We start from the raw sequence: 23,463 nt of genomic DNA, 5'->3' as shown, positions 1-23,463 counted from the left end.
CGGTGACCAGACCTGAACACCCCTGACACGAGCGAGTACAGCTCTATTTCCCTCGGTGAGACTCCTCGAAACACTGAATGCAATACGAATGGCTAGGCAACAGGTTCTTGCCGAACAGACACCGGCAGAGGCATGCACATATTCACACCCATACAGACCTATCCAGCCATGCAATTCTCGCACTCACATTCACCCGTACACTCATGTACACTATTGGACACATGCATGAAAGCGCACCCGAGGGCGCGCGTGAGTGCGCGCCCACACACACACACACACAAATTATAGAATGTAGCTCATACAAATTATTGAATGCAGCTCACACAAAGTAGCTGAGCGCTGCAATACCACTACAGTGAACTAGCAGGTAGCTAGCAACTACATAAAGCCTGCCACGATCCTCAAGCGGTGCCCAGACCTGAACACCCCTGACACAAGCAAGTACAGCTCTATTTCCCTCGGTGAGACTCCTCGAAACACGGAATGCAGTACCCAGGATTCCCGAGGCAATCAGCGCACATGGTGCGGACATCCTTCCGGTTACCCTTGCCGTAGCAGACAACACACTGTTTCTGCGGATTAGCCTTTTTCTCGGTTGCCGGGATGTAGCGGAGGAAGTGGCTGTCCATGCGCTTCGTGCCTGTGGCTCCACCAGTTGCTGCAGCAGCTGCTTCCGCGTGAGCTACCATCTCCGCCTTGCCTTCGGCGATGAGGGCTTTCAGGGCGCGCTTCACAAAGTCGAAGTGCGTCATGCGGTTTGACTTCCTGTGAAGGATATACGCGTTCAGGAGTGCTTGCTCAATCAGATGCACGGCGAGCTTCTTGTACCACTTCCGGGACTTGCGTGCAGCGGTGTAGAACGACAGCATCTCATCATTTTTGTCAACTCCACCCATCTTCTTGTTGTAGTCCTGTACAAGACGAAGCTTGCGGACTGGGCGGCGCTGCCGATCTCGCTTGCCAGTTGGCTCTACGTTTGCCTTGTGCATCGTGGACAGAAAATGCACCTCCTTCGTGTCCTGCAACTTTATAAACATCATGCCACCACCGCTCCGGTACAGAAAGTGGCCTTTCTTTAGCCCCTTGAAATTTGCTATACGCTTCGGTAGTCCGATCCGGTTCTTGCGAATGGTACCGCACACTCCCGTTGCGTTGCCCTTGAGGTAGGTGGCTACCGGGATACTCGTGTACCAGTTGTCTACGTACAGCTTATACCCCTTCCCGAGAAGCGGCTCAACGAGCTTGTGCACTACCGCACCGGACACGCCGAGCTCCTTGACCTTCTCAGGGCAGAAGGTTTCGTTGTCCTTCCCGACGTAGACAATCAGATTGAAGAGGTAACCGCTGTCTTCGCAGAGCGCATAGATTTTCATCCCGAAGCGTGCTCGCTTCGACGGAATATACTGGCGGAATGATATCCTTCCCTTGAACGCCACCAGTTCCTCGTCAATTGAAATGTACTCGTTGGGAGTGTAAACGCTCATGAATCGCTCCTGAAGCAACGTCAGAAGAGGCCGTATCTTGGAGAGCTTATCGTTGGGATCTTCTTCAGCGTTGTCCATGAAGTGCAGAAAGTTCATGATAGAGGTGAAGCGCTCGCGCGGCATCGTGCGGCTGTAGAACGGTGTGGCGATGATGGGATCTGTGCTCCAATAGTGGTCAAGCTCGGGCTTAGGAACAAGGCCCATGTTCAAGAACAAGCCCAGGAACACTTTCATTTCGGCTACGGTAACGGGTGTCCACGAGCGGGCGAGGCTGCGCCGGGCCAGTGTTTCAGCGTTAGCGTCGATGTATGCTCTTGCAAACCGGTTTGTCTCCGTCACTAGCATCACCCAGAATTGTGCAGTGAAGAACAGCTTGACATAGTGCAGTGGAGTTGGATCGTCCGGGAGAGGCATCTTGATCCCTGGCTGGCCAGTAAATGGCGGCACATTAGGTTCCACATTCTGTTTCACCCAGATACCTGCAGTAACAAAATATCCATGACAAATCCTATGATGTTCCCAGTGTCACACACAAATGCTAATAATTATAATAATTTGCATTGTACAATTCTGTCCGCTGATTGAGTTGTACATGTGTATGAATGCTAAAAATATAATTCAAATTTTGAACTCACAACGATAAGCATTTGCAACACAATGCACATTTACATGCATTGTGAATGAGGAAAAGTGTCCGTGCATGATCATTGAGCGATCAGCTGAGTGACAAGATTTTTAGTACAATTATTTGAAAATTTGAAATTATGAGTACTATTTTCAGATCCATACGCACACTGACCTTCACTTCCATCGTCGCCCTCAGCCAGTGCTTCGACTGCTTCCACGTGCGTTTTAGCAGATATCCCCTCGTTCTCACCGTCACTGTCGCTGCTGGCGCTACCTACATCGTCATCCGCGGCGTCTCCTACGACATCGTCGTCGTCCAATTCATTTTCACTATCGCCTGGCGACGCTGCGCGATTTTCAGGCAGATCTCCATCTTCCTCCGACAGAACGATGTCGTCTTCAGACAATGTCGGCTCGACATCACTGTCCGGGTCGAGTACGACAAGGTCGAGGACATGATCAAGATCGTCTGCACCATATCGACGCCGCGCCATGACAGCAAATTGTCAAAATTTCTATTGTTCAAATAATTTCGCACGCGACATCTATGTAGGCGTGCATAGCCGCACATGCGCGTGCGCCCGTCAGTACTATCGTAGAACTGTCGACGTTCATCCAGCACGTCACTGGTCCACGTAGGGATAAGATCCATCGACCACGGATGTCTCGAGAGTACGTTCATTTTCACTGTACGCATCACGTATATATACGTGATCCGTGGGCCAGTTACATGTACCATCACGTACATATACGTGATGCGTGCTGAAAGGGTTAAAGTGTTCCATTTGAATATGGCCAGCATGAAGATATTGCAAGTAAATTTCATGTACCCATTCATGATATACACTCATAACAACCATTCTATAATAATATTACTATTTGAATCTTTTAATAATTATCTGGCAACTCAACCTCATACGTATAATTATCTGGCCACCCATTGACCATGATGCTACATGAGGAGACAATAGTGATGACATTTTTCCAATGAGACCAATTTTATGACGCTCCATGTTACTGAAGGACTAACTTCGATCATTGGTTTTGTAGAGCCCCATTCTCTAGGAGCTGTCTACATCTGCTTTGTTTCAATGTCCAGCATAAGCGAACGTGTGGATCAAGCATAACTGCTTGGTTGACGCTGCCGCGGGAATGCGTATAATAATAATAATAATTCATGATAAAGAACTCAGCCTCGTGAGTTTGAATGACTCCTGGTCCAGTCGCAGATTATTGGTGGCATACTACACGTGCATAAGTTGTCCTTGGTCCGGGAGCAACTGGAATGGGAGTGAGACCTTAGTCTCCGGAATCCGCCAGCCTAAATGATCGTTCCCTGGGTGCCACAAATGATGCTGTGTGCGCGTGCTGAATGGTGGCTTGGTTTGTGACAGTGGGGGGGGGGGGGGGGCTGAATTTCAATTTCTGTTTTGTACTTTGAATCCTACTTCACTGGTTTTTTTTTTGAAGAGTGAAGCTTGCACATCCATGTTGCAAGCACCTATACAATTGTATTTAGAAACGCAAGCAATTAACCCTTTCAGGGTCATAGTGCATTTACTGCGTCTGGGCACTGTGACTCAGTGCATCAGTACAATTGTGGAGATAGCAACAAACAAATTGTCACAACATTATTGTTTCTCAACGGAGTTGCACAATATATGGCTTACTGGAAAGCTCTTTTCCTGATCGTCATCTTCCACGTGCGTTCAGAGCATACAGCACCCCATAGACGCCCCTAGCCTCACCAACAGTGTCCCTATTGTGCTCCAGTCTGGCATCAAGACCACCCACAACAATTTCCTTCGGTTCGGGGCTCATACTCAACGTAGAACTACGATTCAAACTGCACCCAACTCGTGAGGTTCAAGCGATTCAATCGATGTACTCATATGTCATGTTGCCTTTGGCTCGTCATTGGGAAATCTTCTTGAATGCTTTGAAAGTCGCAAAAAAATCGCCGGACAGAAAGTAAGAGAAATGTTCAGATCGAAATCGTGCGCTCAATTTATCGCCGTTCGATCATTTGTTGAGCTACCGCCACACCGAAAACACCTCTGAAAAGCACTGTCCAAGACCGTTCCGATGAGCTATTGATCATGGCGATGCGATATTCCGTTCCAGAGTTATTGCTGTTTGTACAGTGATCTATCCAGTGCGTACGGTATGTGCACTGTACAAAAAAGTATAGCACGAGTATACTCGTCATTGCCCAGACGCGATGGGGTCTGCATGACGAGTATACTCGTCATAAACCCGGAAAGGGTTAAGAAAGTTTTGCTCTGACCAGGCCACCATCACCATGCCTGGTTATAGCCTGCGTTGGTGGTACATGCAGTGCCTAGCGGGCGAGGTTGATAGAGTAAATATGGGAATGCCTAACGGGTAACGCAAGCTCGTTAGCTGCATCCGTGCTACGTTAACAATTCGAAGTGAGTGCCCAGTTGGCTATGGGTGGAACCAGGGGTGTGGGAAGGTATTTTAGTGTGGTAAGGTCAGCCATCTTTGGGTTTGGAAAGTCAGAAAGTTAGTAACATTGTCATGTTGTTGTCTTGCACGCCTGTGGCATAGACGGCATTTGCTGTTATGCTAATTCAGTGTTGCGTCCTTCTTGAACTACTTTGACTGGCATTGCACAGGTTGAAGACACTGTTCAGTATAATTGAAGATGGTCACACTGCCCACCGTGCCGATGTGTGGCTTCACATGCTGCTTGTAGCACGTAAAGGAAACTTCCTCAGACTAGTCACAACCGACCCAGCAGAGGTAAGCATCCCCTGTGGTTTGTATGTGTGAGTGTGGTGTGAGCGTGGACCAGCCCGCTCACATGTGTGTGTGTGTGTTTGTGTGTGTGTGTGTGTGTGTGTGTGTGTGTGTGTGTGTGTGTGTGTGTCTTTATGCCGGCACATATATGTATGTTTTAGTTTCCTGTGTCTGTGTACATGTATGTCATCCTTCCTTGCAACTAGGAGCAGACTACTCTATTATAACGATTCTTGCGCATTCACACCTATTCACCACGGATACTAGTGCTGTACATGGGCAATACTATCTGCTAAGAACAGGTTTCTCTTCGCTAGATTACGCAAGGCTTTTACAGTGCTGTATAGTAGGACCTCTCTTAGCTGCTACCTCTCAACCCAGAACACCTCCACATTCAGGACGCATTGTGTATAAACACACACACACGCACACACATGCGCATGCGCACATTAACTTGGGGCAGATAAACATGAGAGTTGGTACAAAATCCTTTTCATTTCCGCGCTCTACAGGGTTCTGCTGGTTCCGGTGAAATTGTCATTAGCTGCATGTTGTTGCAGTGCATGGCAATTTGTCCAGTCGTTGCAGGATTTCGCTTGGGGCAAGATCCTGCAGAGGCGCACTTTACTGTATTCATTATCAGCCCTCTGTGTTGGCATGCATGGCCATGTGTATGATACATGTGTTTCTGGGTGGTATTTGTGTGTTTGTCTGTGTGTGCCCGTGTGTCCGCTTGTCACTTGTTCAACTTCATGTACATTCTAGGTTCAGAAGAACTTTGAGAGCTGGAAGTGCAGTACCGACAAGCAACAGCACGCATTGAGAAGTCTTCACGATATTCTGCAGGAAACTGGCAAAACGTAAGAATCCCGACAAGCTTGCCTGTATATGTAACCTGCTGCTGCTGTTAATTTTTCATGCTGTTCTCGTGCTCATTACAACAGCCATAACTTAGTTGAAATTAATGTTGAAAGAATTGCTTTGATCTTATGTTGGTTATGGTTGTATTTAGGTTGATGTGCATGCTTTTCTGTTTTGTATAATGTGATTATAGCTGCCTGTATTCACGAAGATCTCTTTGCTTTGCCTTGCCCTGTGCTGTCCTCTCGGTTGTGTGTAATGTTGCTTTGCAGCTCCTCTGCCACCGACGCGCTAGTTCTCCTGTTGTCTATGTACACTAACCCTGGTACGGCGCAGGCCAGGGAGGATGCCAAGAAGTGCATCCTTGACTCCATCCGTGAGCCAAAGACCTACTTGTTTGACCGTCTTCTTCGCCTGCCCGCCGTGCAGCAGATGAAGGATGATGCCCTGTTCAAGGTATGGCATGATTCACTATTTCGCCGGTATGGTGCATCGGTATGCATGGTACTTGTGTTGCCATGTGCAGCATTCTTGTCACTTGCCGTAGCCGCCCTGTGCAAGACGTACTGATCGCAGAAGATACTTTCACATGCACGGCAAGGTGTACCTCTATCAGCCTGGGCTGATATTGTCCTGAACTTGGACATGTCCATCCGTGGGTGGTGCTAGTATAGATTTTGACTCGCAGTTGAATTGAGCAGAGGTCAAGTTGCATTGATTATGTTACTTGCTTGTTCAGTTTACCATGGATGCAGCGAATGGGATTTTCAGTCTTTGACCACCTTGCTGGTGGGTCTGATCTGTTCACTTCCCACCTTTTTCGGAGCTGCATCTGCGCCTTGATCCTTGAGGGCGGTGGCGTTCCTGCGGATGCGGAAAACTCGGCCTGCAGCCGAGTCTCACGCGAACCGTGAATTTTTTAGTTTTTTGTTTGTTCAGTTGCCAGGAGGTGACCATATCATGTCTGCTTGCAAATGCAGTGTGCGTGCTTGTGCTTCTTTTTCTCTCTTCACAGCTGCTAAATATTTTCGTGTCGGGAACCTTTTCTGACTTCATTGATTTTAACAATGCAAACAAGAGCTTTGTTGAGGAGTCAGGTATGATCTGCAGTTTGATTGTACTGTTGTTCCCGTTACGTGTGTTGTCTTGCTTGTTTGGTTGTGTAGTCACTGCATGTGCTGCTTTCTTGTCCATCATGAATGTTGTTGAGAGCAACATGTAGAAGTATCCAGCTTGGGGTATTGTGTTGAGGTGGGTGGGTGCTTGTGTATTTTAGACTGTAGTGTTGTATTTTTTACTCAATCTGTACTGAGCTGGTGAATCAGTAGACTAGTACATGTAGTCTGTTGCAAACAGGGTGCTACTGCACCAGTAGTGATACAGTTCTCTCTCTCTCTCTCTCTCTCTCTCTCTCTCTCTCTCTCTCTCTCTCTCTCTCTCTCGCACGTGCGCTCTCTCTCTCACACACACACACACACACACACACACACACACACACACACCTGTTTTCCTCATGATCCAGAGTTGCTCAATGAAGTCTGGCCCAGTGAATAGTTTGTGCCTTGCACCTGTGTACAGCCCGTTGTTCATTAGGCGGCATAACTGCTCCTTGTGATTTCGGTGGATTGAGTCCTTGATGAACTTTGATGGAAACAACTGGGTTCTGCCTACTGGGCTCCAGGGATTGAAATATTCCTCTGTCAAAAAACTCTAACCATAATAATATTGTATGCCCCTGATGTGTATGCATGTGCATGTTGTGTGTGCATGTTATGTGTGCGTAGGCCTTGATGCTAGTAAGTGCGAGCACAAGATGCGCCTCTTGACCTTTGTAAGCCTTGCTGCGGCTGCAGCGGCTGGAGAAGTCAGCTTCGCTACCATGAAGCAGGATCTCTCCCTGGAGACCGACGAGGATGCAGAGATGCTTGTTCTTGATGGTAAGCTAGCGACTTCCTTTCACAGTGTGGCGCTGTGCAGTGAGAACTGCTATTCTTGACATGTTGTTGGGGCAGGGGATGTTTGGTACTTCAAAGTGTGTTTGTGCATCCTGAGTCAGCTCTTGTGTGGAGCTGGTTTAACTTTCATGCATGTCAACTGGAGTGAAGCACAATGCTGAGCATTGCCTGACTCTTGCATTCTTCGATCTCACTCTGTTGGTTTTGTGTGCACGTGTGTATGTATTCAGCCATCCGCGGTGGTCTGGTCAAGGCCAAAATGGACCAACGTAAACAGACTGTCACCATCAGGTAAGGACTGCTGTTTGGCCCCAGTCTTACTGGTACAGTATCCGACTTGCTCCTTGAAGTTAGTTTGACTTTTGCTTCCACTCTATTTGTGGTGGCTAGTACCAGTGGGTCACATGGTCACTGTAGAACATGTTATTATTTTTGGTCTAACTTTAATTTCGGTGATTTTGGTGGAAAAACCAGGCACCTAAATTTAAATTCCACCTAAAAGCCTCTTAGAGTATGCCCTGTATGTGATGGGAAAGCTGGTCACCTAATTCTACATTACACCTGAAACCTGTCAGGTCCCTGGCACAGAAATTGTAATACACCTAAAATGACATGTTTTACAGTATCTGGCACTAGTAGTTCAGATAATTGTATCTTGAATTACATTGTAGTGAGCTGCTAGTGTAGTGTACAGTGGTCTATTACCTGTTGCACTCCAACTTGGGCTAGAAGTTTGTGGATGTGATTTTGCTTGGCCCGATTGTTGTGGCAGAGCAACGAGGGTGCTAGGGCCGATGTGATGTTACTGTGTTCTTCCCCGCGTTCGGAATTCATGTATATGCTTTTGCGCGCGTGTGTTTCTTCTTTTCTTCTTTTCTCAGCTCATGCCTGCAGAGAACGTTTGGCAAGGCTGAGTGGACCCTGCTGCACGAGCGTTTCGAGAAGTGGCGCCTCAATCTCATCGGCATTCGGGAGAGTCTTACCGCTTCCGCCCTTCAATAATTTCACACGTACAACATAAAAAAAAACAATAAAACCTTTTACTGCCACATTGATTAGCAGCTGAATGGTTCATGTGGTGCGTGATCTTCTGGTAAATAACATTGGCACCGTTTTAAAGAGGAAGTTAAGGCTAAAATCATATGTCACCAGTTGTAGTCTTCGGGGTGCTGAGTCGAATGGTCTTTCTTGGTCCATTGGTGTGAAAGTTCAAAGTGAGTTTTACTGTACGTAGGTTTTGTAGTAGAAAGTCTTCTGTGTGTACAATCATCTTGTAGCTAATCCTGATGACGTATTCTCATTGTTTTACTGTATTGTGCCATGGTCGTCATGGTTATGGACTTCAGTTACAAGTGTTGGAAGCTGTTTATCAACGTCTTTACAAGCCTAATTTGTGTGTACAAAAGGATGGTATTATTACGTTGAAATTGTTCAAGTAACATGTGGTGTTTGGTGTGGCCAAGCTTGACCGTTACTAGAGAGGTTCTGCAAAACGAAAATGTGTACGAACTTTCGCTCTACGTCACGAAGTGAGAAACTTCGCACGAACTTTCGCAACTTTGGACGCGAAACTTGCAGGGAACGCGAAATGAACTTTCGTAGGAAGTTTCGTGAGATTGGGTCATGTCGTACGTGCACTTGGCGCGTGCAAACTACGAAAATGTGCAGAACACAAAGTTCGTGCGAAAATTCGTACACACTTTCGCAAGGCCTGTCGCGAAACTTCGTTCGAACTTTCGTTGTGCAGAACCTCTCTACTGTTTGTACTAGCACTTCGTCCATTTTCATTTGTTAGCACACGCATTTGTGTTTACCTACGCCTTCAATGTTATAATTCACACTTGTATAATTTCAGTGATTTAAAGGTGATATCAAGAGTATATAACCCCCCAAGAGTGTGCAACTCCTGACACCCTTTCGATGGGGGTTCACCGACGGCGAAAACTCACATCACGTGGTGCAGTGTCGCAGTTGTACGTTTCAAGACCGTTTTTAGCGAGCACTGGAGTAATACAAAATCACTCTGACAGAAACTCACTGCGCGCATGCAAAATATCCAGCATGATCATCGCAGACTATCCTTCGTATGTACGTAGTACGAAACGTAAGTGAGACACGTAATGTGAGTTTTCACCGTCCACACTCTTGGGGGGTTCTATACTCATGGTGATATTATCTCTTATTTTTGTTGTGTTGCAATGCCCGTTAGTACAACGACGATTCGTGTTGTACGAGAACTTGGTAGAATCGTAATAATTAATAATAATTATTGTCTTCATCACTATACATTCTCAGGAAAGTAAGCTAAATTAGCAGCGCATAAATTTACACAAAGCACAATACTCGGCAGCAATACTGATGATCAGCGCAAGAGTAGACCTACTAAACAATTCATAGCAAAGACAAGAGACCGACACGACTAATATGGGATAGGTGTATTTAAAATATGTACATGTGTTTACCTATATCGTCGCGATTGAAAAACACCAGCAAAAGAAAAAGCACGCGACAAGATACCAAGGTCAATATGAAATTTTCTACAGGAATAAGTAACTAAAAATAAGTAAAATACAACGGACGAGGTGCACAACAACTTCTCTTCAACATTTGCACTTCGTCTCCAAGGTAGAGCACATATTGTGACTCGGTAAGTGAGCATTGAGGGTTAAATTAAAGGCCAGGCGAGTATCAGAATATACCACATTGATTGCAGGGCCTTGCAGATGAGCCAGACGAACGCTACTATACAAGCTGCGAGCGGAGGCCAGCCATGGTGGCGAACACTAGAACTGTGTACGGTGCTTCTTGACTTCCACCATGACATGGTGGATGTTGACAAGCTGCGAGCGGAGGCCAGCCATGGTGGCAAACGGTGGTTGGGACAGGATCTTGGTGAAGCGATGGTAGTACTGGATCAGCTGCGTCAGCACGGCCTGCAAGATCGCCTGGCCGTTCTTGAAGTTGGAAAATGAGCGCATCACGTCCTGGTTGATAGCATCAATGTTGCGCTTCCAGTCATTGGAAAAGCCGCGTACAATCTGCTGCAAGCGGCCTGGACACATGCATTCCCCAAACACAAGAAATGACGCGGTGTAAGAGCTTTGAAATACTGTGCAGCCTGTAGTATAACACTGCGCCGCCATGATGCCATGATAAGTGAAGCTGACCAAACAAAACTGCACAGTAACCGATCCACTGCTAGCACATACACAAACTGGGTAGTGTGTGTACATGTAGAGCAGCATGACATACATGTAGAGCTAGAGCTAGAACAAGAGCTCCATGACTGTGTAACATTGCTGCCAATGCCAAAGCCAGTAATGCCAACTTGGTACTATTACCATTGAACCCAGACTGAATGCTCAGTCAAACACTCAACCTCGTACACCCTGATAGGAAAGTCCCTCCACATGAGCAGGCCCTTGAACACCATAGGTAGTACACATACAACGGTACAAAGAAGCTCCAGTGATATGAATTTTCTCGTGTCATGTGTCTACACCCTACAGAATGTAGTATGGAGGTTTGATGACCTTTACCCTTGCCTTTGCTGTACATGAGAATGCTCAACTAATACAAGAGCAGGAGCGAAATACTCAATCTGCGGCCACCCTCACCTTGATCGACTTTGACACGGCCTGCTTGCCCTCTCTCCACCAGCGGTTCAGTGTCCTTCACAAACGTCATCAACCCTCCAAAGCCTGGTGCTAACGCCTGGAGATGAAGACGCCAATCAGGCCATGGAATGAGATATTGACAAAGAACTCACAGGCACAAGCATGACATGCCATCACCACACCTGCCAACTATCATGATATGGCCGGGATCGTCCCGATATCGAGGGTGGTAATAGGCACCCAAAAGTGCATTTGTCACATGCCTCACAGCTACATTTGTACTTAAGTACACATTTTATACCTAGGTGTGTCATTGTCGCGATCTCAGGTTTGTAACGGTTGGCAGGTATGCAACACTGTGCGGGCCCATGTTAGCCAAAGAAGGCAATTGTTCGAATGTGCCAGTACAAGTACATGTTTTCCGCATTTACCACGACAGGGCTTCTTGTTGTCTGTCGTGCTGCCCGCTGGCTGAAGGGAGTGCACCTATAGGTGAAGTATATACAATCAACTATGAATATCTACAATCCCAGCAACTCCATCCCGAGCCAATTAGCTGCTCCTGGTTAGTCTACTGGAGCGTATACACACATACTTTGATAACATGTACACAAGGCCGCATGCTGCCGCTCCCAATTACCTCTTCAACAAATTCGCCAGTGCGCGCATTCAGCAGCTGCTGAAAGCTCTCCGACTCCTTCGAATCATCCGAGGTTCTTTCCTAAACACAAAGAAACGAAACACAGACACACACAGACACACACACAGACACACACAGACACACACAGACACACACAGACACACACACAGACACACACAGACACACACAGACACACACACAGACACACACAGACACACACAGACACACACACAGACACATACAGGCTGGTGTTAAGGTTACTACATGTACTAGCAATGTCCAGCCATGATGCTTGGCTAGCGAGAGTCTGCCTTTACAGGAAAAGCTCAGCCTTTCTGCTCAATTCAAAAAATCTGACACATTCCTGCAATCCACTAAGAGAAGCCATGTCATGCCAACAAGGAAATTCCCGTCAGACTAGTATATCCTGAACATGTAACATGACATGCCACTAACCGTCAGCACAGCCAACATCATATCGTAGTTGTTGATAAGGAATACTAGCTGCTCCTTGCGACCAGGGAACTCGGCAGCCATGCGCAAGATGAAGTTCTCCACTTCCTGCTGAAGGCGACCCAGGAGATCTAACACCTGTCCAGGAAGGAGAAAGAAATGCCCAGAGATCACCAGGTCAGCACCGATAGATACTGTTCGTTGAGCACAGTGCTACTATTTAAAAGTTAAAGTACTGACAATAGCACTGGTGACAAGGATTCTGATAACATGAAAGAACATTGTCACAACTGAGGAAAGTGAGCACAGCCCAAGTGTGGGCAAGTGAAATCCAACCCCATGAATACAGCAGAGTCGTGTCCAGTGCATAGCACGGCGTTTGTAATGCCACTGCAGGGCAGTGCACCCCGGAGGAGCAGCTATAATCATGAATTTGGATTTTCCTTGCCATCACTGACATTGGAAAATATCTCCATTGCACACCGTACATAACAGGCTCTCAGCTGCATCGAATAGATTTCCTAATGCCAATATTTTGCCCATTGGGCATCATCTGCTGAGTATATTATGTTGGTGCTTGCCTCTTCTTTTGCATGGATGCCCTGATGATGCCCAATGGGCGAAATATTGGCATTAGGAAATCTATTTGATGCAGCTGAGAGCCTGTTATGTACGGTGTGCAATGGAGATATTTTCCGATGTGAAAACTACGCTGCAATGGAGTCTGAGAGTTTTACGGAAATCACTGACATTTATTCCTTATTCTTCCTTCCGTTCGGCCTAAGCGAAAACTAGCCAAGCTTGCTTGGTAATGTCAATGCGAAAAGGCTTATATTAATAAATAATAATAATATTATTATGTAGCCCCAAGCATTGAAAAGGATTCTAAAAGAGACAGGAAAATCAGTGTTCAAGTACCTTGTGCTGAGGCTGACTCTCGTTGATGCCAACAATGGCTGCTGAAAACTCTGCATAGCGACGTGTGATCTGTAGCCAGGGAGAGGGAAGAGAGAGAAAGAGAGAAAGAGAAAGAAAGAGGGAGAGAGAGAGAGAGAGAGAGACAGAGAAAGAGAGAGAGAGAATCACAATCGATATAAATCTACTTTTCAAACAGACGGCAACGCAAAGCAGAACGGCAAACGCAAAGCAGTGAATTGCTCGTTGATTGCACTTACATAGTGCGGCCGGATGTCGATATGGCCAAGCTTGCTGGGCTCACAGTCACGAATGCTGGACAGGTTCAACTCCACAATTGTTTCAAAGCGCGGCCACAGCTGGTTCTGCAGACGTTGGATGTAGCTGCATAGCATAGCAGGATAAAGTATGAAAGAAAATCATACAAAAACAGCTTCACAGAGGCAGTGCACTTTAACCTGCTAGCACAAAAACAGCTTCAAAAATTAGACTTTAATTTAAAATACAAATGATGACTGTATTTAAAATAAAATGCACAGGAACAGCATCAGCAGCACCAGGGTATGTACTGGGGAATGGTGTACAGTACCAGTAACTCACCTTGCCAATGACGGCACGTTGCGCCGCTTGAGGATACCCTCGTAGCGGTACAGCACATGAATGCACAGGAATATGCTGATGGCGTCGAACGAACCCTCAATGTACGCTTCCAAGTTACGCTGTAGAGACAGCGTGCACATGACGAAACACGATGGGTTCACAAAACATCCAACCCATGCATTATCAGAAGGGCGAATTGGTGAGGTGCTAAAGCAGAAGAGAGCTTCATTTCCCTCATGACAAAGTCAACCAATTTGTACACACAAAACGTCCAATTCGTACATGTGTTTCAAGATTCGCCTCTGCACAAGTTCTCTGCTAACAACGTTGAATGCGGGTGCTACACTACCCTTTACTGCAAACTTGATTTGAAAAAGACATGGAGTCAAGCATGGCAGCTGGACAACACTCGTATCTACATGAAGAAAAGCAAGTGAAAGCTACTAGTGCAGTGTGATACTACAGTGCTGCTCAATGAAATTCAATGACATGAGTCAAGTACATGGACATACCGAGCTGTGAACACTGGCCTGTGATATGGTGCGGCATGCAAACTTGACTCATGCAATCGGACATCACTGACCAGTACTGCACATGTATGCCAGGCACTGGGGTAAGTGATGGTGTTGTGACACCCCCCCCCCCCCCCCCCCCCCCCACACACACACACATACACTTGAGACAACTCACCAACAGGTAGGTAAGAGCCTTGCCCATGATAGCGTTGAAGACGAGCTGCGCATTCTCACCGGACAGCGAGAAGAAGTCCACCACGAACAGGTACTCACGCGACACATTGTCCAGTAGGGCATAGTGCAGGCTCCGGAACAAGCCCTCGAACGAGTACTGTGCAGTGGGCGTGACAGACAACATGCACAATACAATACAAACTTGTTCAGTGTACAAGTATTTCTGACTACCATAAGGCTATGCACTGGGCAACATAGTTTGGTCATGTGACTGAATTTTGTGTAGAAAGTGATAATGGCATGTGGATAGCGGAACCAACATGGCCGACATCATAAAGCTGTTAAGCTGTGTTCACAACTGGCGCGTGTACGCGTGAAACCACGCGTTTGTGCGTATTTTTGCTGGCTTTTGGGGCGCCATGCGTACGGAAACGCGCCGAAATGGAACTTCCAACATGTTGGAATTTTCAGCGCGTATCAGGCGCGTATCAGCGTACATGCCAGTCACTTTGACTGGCGGGGTCAAAAAATTAGTACTCGAAGGTGTCGCACGCGCTAAATACGACTCGGATTGCTGTTTTTTGTGAAAGGTTGAGCGCGCCTTTGGGGGCGCATGAACCGCAAGCGTACCGCGTCCACGCGCCAGTTGTGAACACAGCTTTAGGGTTGAGTGGAGTTGGAACCAACATGGCCGACATCATAAAAGTTGTTAGGGTTGAGTGCAGTTGGAACCGACATGGCTGTCCTGTATGGTCATGTGATTGATGTGAAGCCACTTCAGATCTAGAACTGATTCAATTCCAATAAGCACTCTGTACAGAGCACAGCAGCAAGCACACAGTACGTGCATTAAAGAGCGTTCAGCCGGGCAGTCGTAAGACTCGTAACATACTTTCTTTTCCACTTTCTGAGCTGAGTGGGGAATGATGGCCGGGTCTTCCAACTCTGTAGTCAGGATGCACGCACGATCACCGAGAGTGAAGACACCGGTACGATTTCTCACAGCCACACGGCTGGCAGCATTGAAGAACCCTACACAGAGAGCAGACCAATGTGAACAACATACACAATATAATCCAATACCCACGATAGAAAGATGCATGCACGTGCAGTGTACATAGAGAGAGAGAGAGAGAGAGAGAGAGAGAGAGAGAGAGAGAGAGAGAGAGAGAGAGAGAAAGAGAGATTGTATTGTATTTAGTGTTTATGGATTCTCCACAGGCCGTACCCTAAAGTAAGGCATATTTACTGTGAAAGAGAGACTGGCAGTGGGAGGATGGATGCTAAACCTGCAGCCAACGCTCACCTCTCTTAGCCGTGTCTTCAACGCCCATGAGGTCATCCTTTGATGCAACTTCATCAAACTGGTTGCCGAAAATCAAGAAAGGAAGTGGAGAAAGAAATCAAATATACATTCAAAACACTGTTTCTTGCTCAGTACACAATGGCGAGGACATGGCTGAAGTTCACGACTAGCATCATGACAATGATATAGTAAAGCAGTGGGAACTACTTCTTTGAACTATGCACAGAAAACCCCCTGCATCCAGCTATAGCAAAGTATTAGTGTATTTGTATGAACTGCGCCAGCACTATACTGTATAACATGTAATCTTAGGTGTATTACAATTGCAGTGCAAGGCACCTGATGGGCTTCAGGCATAATGTAGAATTAGGTGACCGGCATTCTCTGCGCATACCGTGCACAATCTAGTGCCTTTTCGGTGTAATCGAAATTTAGGCGCCTGGTTTCTCCACCGAAATTACAGTTCAATACACCGAAAACAACGTGTTATGCAGTAGCAGAATACAAGCCTCGCATAGGACACTTAACAGAGAGTGAATGCGCATGCACAACACGGATAACAGAGGATCTGCACAACGCATGCACACATCCTGCACAAACCTGCAGCTTCATGAGTCGACTATAGTAGGTCTTGAAGTAGGAGAAGTATATCTTGCCCATCGTGTCCACGTAGTCCGTTCGTATCTCGTGCGCAGTGTCGCGGTGATGCGCCATCAAGAACTCGTAGTAATACCTGTTGCAGTGAAGGCCAAACACACCATGCTTTACAGATATGCACAGTACATGCATGAGTCAGGACACGGCAAGCCCCCTCCCCCCCCCCCCCCCCCAGGGAGTTAAAAAATAATAATTATTATTGTCTGTATAAAACTGGCTGGAGTGGAGTGGTTATCATCCACAGAGCATCAGTTTGTCAACTGACGGAGCCCTCGCCGTCACAAGAGGAATGCTGTTATGGAAAGACACTTAGGACCGGAGCACGGCTGCCCAGTGTCCAGTCGGGACAAGTCACAAATGAAGTGTATCAACTGCGGGCTCCTATGCCGTGAGGTGATGCTAGATTAGAACCACGTAATGTTGTAACGCAGCGATCATGTACATGCCGTTATGCTAACCTGAAGTTGAGCAGCGTGTTCTGCATAACCTGGTAGTTAGCCATGGGCCGCCTGAAGCCAGAGATCTTGACCTTGAGGAACTCACGGATCTTGGTCACTGCCTACAAAGAAGCATACAGTGCCACCACCAGTACAATTGGTACAAGTCGCACATAACGATAATAGAGGCCAGAGAGCGCATGTGGTGGAGTTGGAACTAATTCATTTCATACATAACAAGCGTTTAAACTTTAAACTAACTGAAGGCCAAACAAATGCACACAATGTATAGTGCTGCCCGCCGTGGCAACTACCATAAAAGTGGCAGTGACACTGACAATGAGTTCCATCTTGGTTGACTTGGTCTGTGGTATAGTGTATAGTGCTTGTCCAATCGGCCTTCCTCGTAGCCTACTCCCCCCCCCCCCCCCCCCCCCAAGGATGTGTAATCAGTTCTCTCACATACACACATACATGGGTTCTGTAACTTCTGTTACTTTCTAATCAAACCAGTGGTTTGCTATTAACCCTGCAGTGGTGCCTTTAGTTCAATAGTAAAGGCAATCATTGGTGTTGATGATCATTTGCAGCTCAAACAACTGTCTGTGTTGGAGAATTGAAGTGCTACCAACTGACTCCATTCCAACGGCAGAGGGATCTTACCTTTATCTTCAATTTGTCCACAATGTCATGGACATCATTCACGGACATTGCCTCTCGGAAATCCTGCTCCTTGAGGAAATTGATCTTATGATCCAGCTCATGTAGTTGCTCCACAAACTGCTGCTCGGAAGCACTGACATCACACATAACTCTATAGAATAGGGAGAGAGAGAGAGAGAGAGAGAGAGAGAGAGAGAGAGAGAGAGAGAGAGAGAGAGAGACAGAGAGGGAGAGAGAGAGAGAGAGAGAGAGAGAGAAAGAGAAAGAGAGAGATTATAATCAAGATGAAGCCACAGGGAACGCAGCAAATGAATAAGTGCACTACATCTTGCATAGCAGTACTTGCAACCCAACTTGGGGGCACACCGATCAGGTTGGTCACAGAGTTTGAGGGCCGTCATAGCTAAAGGTAAAGGCAGCCCATAGTCAATTCTGAACGTAGGGGAAGAAGGTGCTAGAGACCTGTTTCATTAAGCTCGACACAGTGAGGGTGGTGCTCATCTCCTCTCCCTTGTCGCCCTTGCCTCCCCAACTGACATCTCAGATGGTCTTCCAGGCCTGGAAATAATCTTCACTCAAAACTGGGAATCAAACCCACAAGCTGCTCGTGTTTGGAAGGCCAATGCTCTAACCGCTTTGCGAGCCACGCATGTGACGCAACCACAGATACTTTTAAGAAAAAGAACGCACAGTCACACACCAACACACATGAACTCGCACAGATAACAGTACAGGTAGCCACACTAAGGCAAAAGCAGTGACATAACCAACACGCCTCAAGCTCAAACGGCTTGCGTGCTTACTTGACAAGTGTGTCATTGACAAACATGTCATCAACAAACTGACTGATCTCACTCCGCACCGACTGCAGAAAAACAAAACAGAAAAGAGGAAAAAAGAGTCAAAATAAAATGTTTCCGCACAAGTGATGTGAATAGGAGTTTGATTGAAGCTTCATGCAGTGGTAGAACTGCGAGGCAAAGGGTCAACAACGAGACAACATAGAGAGTGATAGAGATACATAGATGGAGCGATCGAGAGAAAGAGAAAGAAAGAAAGAGGGAGAGAGAGAGAGAGGGGAGGGGGGATAGATAGGGATAGATAGATAGATACATACATACATACAGACAGACAGACAGACAGAGACAGCCAGACAGAAACAGCCAGACAGAAACAGCCAGACAGCCAGACAGAGACAAACAGAGGGACAGACGAAAAAGAGACGAAAATAACCTCAACACTTCCCTGACCTCTGCAAATAGTGCAAACAGTCATGATAGTACTAGTATTAGCAAGAGTACATAACCCCCCAGAGTGTGCAACGCCTGATCCCGCTGCGCATAGGGTCTTGGTCGAGCGGAATCGGATCTTTGCGTCATAATACCGTACACATCTGAGGGGAACCCGGGAAGTCGCGGGTACTCTCGGATCAAAAACAATGGTGCCCTGCCTTGAGACCGGCCTCGCGCTGGCGTGGAGTGTACGCATGACATCAGAAGATCCGATTCCGCTCGACCAAGACCCTATGCAGAGCTGGATCGGCGTTGCACACTCTGGGGGGTTATGTACTCTTGGTATTAGTGGTCAATTACCACAATTTAGGGGTCGTCGCAAAGGTTTTCTGTCGTCCCTGAAACGAACATCGTTCATTTCGTACTTGGACCCCCTCCCCTCCCTCTGAAACGAACACAGCTTGCTATGCTGGACGACGAAAATCGCATGCATGTACATGTCATATGTACAGTGTCGGTCGACTTGCGATTTTGGCTCGCACCCCCTCCCCCCCCCCCCCAAATGAATCATGTTCGTTTCAGGGACGACAAACAACTTTTGCGACGACCCCTTACCACAATTTTTTTCAAAACTTTCTACTCGTATGGGCACATTTCCCCTTCTCTTTCCTGCCGTGGCTGGCCAAGACCCACTCTCCATTCCGGCCAGCGCTCTCACTGTGCTATTAAAGAGGCGTTGATGTAATAACTAAACAAACAGCAGCAACAGAAGCAGAAGTTCAGATGTTCTCCAGTCTAGCATACCTGCCTATTCTTCAGCTGAACATTCATGGACAGAGACTGCTCCTGCAGGCTTTGAATCTCCGAGCTGATGCTACCAAGGTCAGCCTGCTCGGGCAAGACAGCAGGGCAGAAAGAAATAAACCAATGTGTCAGTAAGTCTTCATGCACATGGCCACCATAACCTACCTACCCAGTGTGAATGGATTTACTTGTAGACATTACATCAGGACACATCCAAATATCACTACAGCTGCTGTACAGCAAGCAAGAATTCAACGTGAGACCCTGGTCACCTAAGTCAATGGTACATCAGAAACCTCTTGGGTCTCTGGCATTGAATTTGGGCTATACCTCCGTGTTTGAAATTCAACTTCGAATTATACAATAGTTTACATTAGACACCAGCACACATGTACAAGTTACGGTTATGGGTAGGGGCAGCGCACATTGAAAGGAGAATTCGAAAAAAGGCGTTTGTAGAGAAATTTAGCTAGGACTCACCTGGAAACTGCTGAGCATCTGCTCCATTCGCTACGGAAGAGAACAATAAGCACACAAGTAACAGAAGATGAACAGACTAAATCAAAAGAACCTGCTGCAGGAGAACAAATTTTCATTTCGTGAAAGCTTTCGCTAGAAGAAGACAAAATTCGACTTTTGCAAGGAACTATTTTCATTAATTTCGCACCGGAGTCTCAGAGTGCACAACGTAGGAGAGCTAGTTCGGAACATACTTTCGCACTGGCCCTCTCACCCAATGGAATTACTAGTAACCAAAGTCCATCCCATGCAAGGCTTCTGCATGAAATAAAAGCTTATACTTCAAGTAACTGTACAGTATGTCAGAACACAAGGCCATGTTGTAACAGTGCCAATACCACCATGCACACCTGCATGCGTGCGCACACAAGCACGGGTGCGAGCACACATACACATACAGACAGACACACAGACAGACAGACAGACAGACAGACAGACACACACACACACACACACACACACACGCACACACACACACACATGCCCTACTCACCTCGAGGATGCCATCACACGAGTGGATCTGATAGTGCAGACTGGCAATACTCTCACTTGCTTTGATATCTGTGTGCCGCAATTTGCCAAAGTCAAGGACCAAATCACCAACAAGTCCAATAGAACAGCAGCAGGGAAAACTAAAATGATGCGACAGTACAAAAATCAATTTACATTGATCCCACCAGCATTCCCGTGTGTACAACAACACAACAATGCAAACAAGAGGATACAGTCACCAATGGAAGCATTCTCCACTTTCTGTAGCTCATCCTCCATCTGCTTGGCATATTGCCGCAAATCCACTCCCTGCACAAGAACAACAGCACGAGTGTGCGCAAACACATGTGCACAGACACAGACAGACAGACATACACAAATACACACACACACACACGAGGAACCATATGAGAATTAGACAGCTCTGGTCAAAGACTAGTAACCCTAAACTACTGCCGTGGACATTGAAATCCGGTCGAATGACCGGGACCGGTGCCCTCAGTGCGTACAGAACGTTGCATGCACAGTGCACAGTCATGTTGATCGTATGTGAAGTCACGGCTGCATGGCAAGCGCACTGGGATCGTTTGACCTCTGACTGGATTTCCATGTCCACGACAGTGCAAGTATATGTTTTACAACACAAACACCAATGACTGACAGCAGAGCCAGTGACAAGTGTGGCACACTGCACGCAGGCTCTTACCTTTTTCAGGGCTTCTTGCACACGCTCATCATCCAAATTGGCCTGAATGTGACCTGAACGTATGCACACACGCACACGCACATGCACACACACACACACACACACACACACACACACACACACACACACACACACACATACCATAACAAGATACATAATATCATGATTACGGCACGATTGCGTTAGGATTTCTTCGAATACAGACACCCCAGGGATCAGATATATCTGTCCAGTATGTACTGGGTTACTAACAGTTAAACTACCAAAATAATAATTTCAACACAACGTCGACCACCAAACACCCAACCATACAAGGCTGTTGGCTGTGCACCATGGAGTGGTAACAAAAGACTGGTAGTGACCTACTCCCTGCTTTGTACTATGCAAACATGCGTATGCTACAAGTTGAGAAGACACCAAATTTCAAGGTGGATCATCAGGTCCTGAGACATCACTGACACTATGTGGGTATGGAGCTTGGGTGGATTGCTTGCTCAGTGCGTATGCACGGTGGTGCCATGAAGAGAATCGACATGGCGCAAGGCTTAGAGCTACTAGTATACCAGGTTTGAGTGGTGACGACATTGTTTGTTTGTTGTTTGTTTGTATACTTTATTTAGAGTGGGACGTCCAAAACAGGCCCTAGCCTAATAACAATGGTCCCACTAGTGAGGGAATGCTGTATATCTGTGCATAAGTATCAGTGAGTGTAACAGCAACTAGTTGGGAAAGAAAAAGAGAGAAGAAAAACAACTAAAAAAAAAAATAATGAAGCCAGTATTAGTATAACACAGCACGTAGCCTGTAAAGTCTATGTGCGGGCTGATCATCCTGGGGTACTTTTGATAGTACAGTGCTGCTCAATGAAATCCAGTCGCGTCCCTCAAGTACACGCTGGGCGTTGCGCAGTCCCACACCTGCGAACACTGAGCTGCGAAAAGGCGCAAGGCGCAAACTTGAGTGGCACGACTGGATTTCATTGAGCAGGACGGTACATGTGACTATTGTGAGTATTGGTATAACGTGAATGAATACAGTCGTGCTCCACACAGACACACACACAGACACAGACACAGACACAGACACACAGACACACACACACACACGTGTACACACACACACACACACACACACACACACACACACACACACACACACACACGGAAACGTACCAGCAGCCTCGCTGACATCGAGGATATCATCCTCAACTGATGTTATGTCCAATTCTCCCAAGTCGAGATTGGGCATATCCTACATGATGCAATATCAAATCGTGAAGCAAAATAATTTGCTGTCAGACTATGAGCTCATACAGCTTCCACAATCACAGTCCGCCCAACCTGATCAAGGTCTTCATCTTGCTCGGCAGTCGACATCCCCAATAGCAGAAGGACGTCAACCCAATTGATGTGGAGCCAAGTAGAACAACATCGACAAAAGAGATAGTTCGGTGACCTGAAAGAACTGCTGTGATTGTTGTGTTCTTCAAACAAAAATGTTGCACTTGCAGCTTGCTCTTTCATACATCAGATGTCCAAGTAGACTCTACGATCTACACGTACACGGTGACTATGCGTGCATGGTATCCATGGGAGTTGTACGCGTCGGGACGCTTTCTTTTTATTTGCTTGGAAAATTATCGAAAATAGTCATGTACTGCAGTAATGGTATGGCAGCTGTACTTGTGTGACTGTGAGGAGTTGCTGAGCTCCCGAGTTTGTCGAGAGAGCCAGAGCTGACAGTTCTGTGGAAGAGAAGTCTATGGTCCGGCGCTAACGAGGCCACCAACAAATCTAAATGACAGACAAAAGTGGGCAAAGCTGATTGTAGGATTGGCGAGGGAAGACAGTGACAGCTTTTTTCTCACTACGTTTACCTATTCAGCTCCGCTACTTCAGCATATCTCTTGTTGAAGTGACTTTGTTGTTCAACAACGCGACGTCTTTCGCCAGTTTCACCAGCAGCTGTTATATGTTAGAGTAGACCAAGGGACTTTCGTGCAACAGTGACACATGTGTAGACCCGGGTGCTCAAATGAGACAC

At 46.7% G+C, this 23,463-nt stretch overlaps 3 protein-coding genes across 5 annotated transcripts in view; 1 reads left to right on the top strand and 2 right to left on the bottom strand.

Annotated features, from left to right (window-relative positions):
• The window catches only part of LOC135815962 (eukaryotic translation initiation factor 3 subunit M-like), a 32,622-nt gene that overhangs the window by 1,727 nt on the left and 7,432 nt on the right, over positions 1–23,463 (top strand). For 2 of the 3 annotated variants that reach the window (XM_065329316.1, XM_065329318.1), the window contains exons 4-8: positions 4,751–4,877; positions 5,640–5,734; positions 6,008–6,191; positions 6,751–6,832; positions 7,520–7,672. In XM_065329316.1, the coding sequence (XP_065185388.1) occupies positions 4,751–4,877; positions 5,640–5,734; positions 6,008–6,191; positions 6,751–6,832; positions 7,520–7,672 (641 nt within the window). Of the gene's footprint in view, positions 1–4,750; positions 4,878–5,639; positions 5,735–6,007; positions 6,192–6,750; positions 6,833–7,519; positions 7,673–7,920; positions 7,982–8,571; positions 8,740–23,463 lie in introns of those variants that run through there. The other variant, XM_065329315.1, reaches the window with a different exon arrangement.
• LOC135813326 (piggyBac transposable element-derived protein 4-like) lies at positions 450–2,605 on the bottom strand. Its single transcript, XM_065326426.1, has 2 exons — positions 2,284–2,605; positions 450–1,963 (listed from the first exon to the last, which is right to left on the bottom strand). The coding sequence occupies exons 1-2, from the start codon at positions 2,603–2,605 to the stop codon at positions 450–452; spliced, it is 1,836 nt and encodes a 611-aa protein (XP_065182498.1).
• Positions 9,941–22,941, bottom strand: LOC135815958 (vacuolar protein sorting-associated protein 52 homolog). The gene is made up of 21 exons (XM_065329311.1): positions 22,761–22,941; positions 22,593–22,671; positions 21,421–21,473; positions 20,948–21,023; positions 20,716–20,783; positions 20,184–20,213; positions 19,704–19,787; positions 18,471–18,532; positions 17,668–17,818; positions 17,026–17,126; positions 16,511–16,643; positions 15,911–15,968; positions 15,497–15,636; positions 14,606–14,761; positions 13,916–14,034; positions 13,576–13,699; positions 13,319–13,387; positions 12,404–12,538; positions 11,948–12,028; positions 11,308–11,404; positions 9,941–10,742 (listed from the first exon to the last, which is right to left on the bottom strand). The coding sequence occupies exons 1-21, from the start codon at positions 22,794–22,796 to the stop codon at positions 10,474–10,476; spliced, it is 2,121 nt and encodes a 706-aa protein (XP_065185383.1). The 5' UTR covers positions 22,797–22,941; the 3' UTR covers positions 9,941–10,473.

Source organism: Sycon ciliatum, chromosome 4 (genome assembly GCF_964019385.1).
Source record: "Sycon ciliatum chromosome 4, ocSycCili1.1, whole genome shotgun sequence".
In the NCBI taxonomy this organism is placed as follows: domain Eukaryota; kingdom Metazoa; phylum Porifera; class Calcarea; order Leucosolenida; family Sycettidae; genus Sycon; species Sycon ciliatum.
Note: the sequence above shows the minus strand (reverse complement) of the source record. Positions and strands in the feature narration are given on the sequence as shown.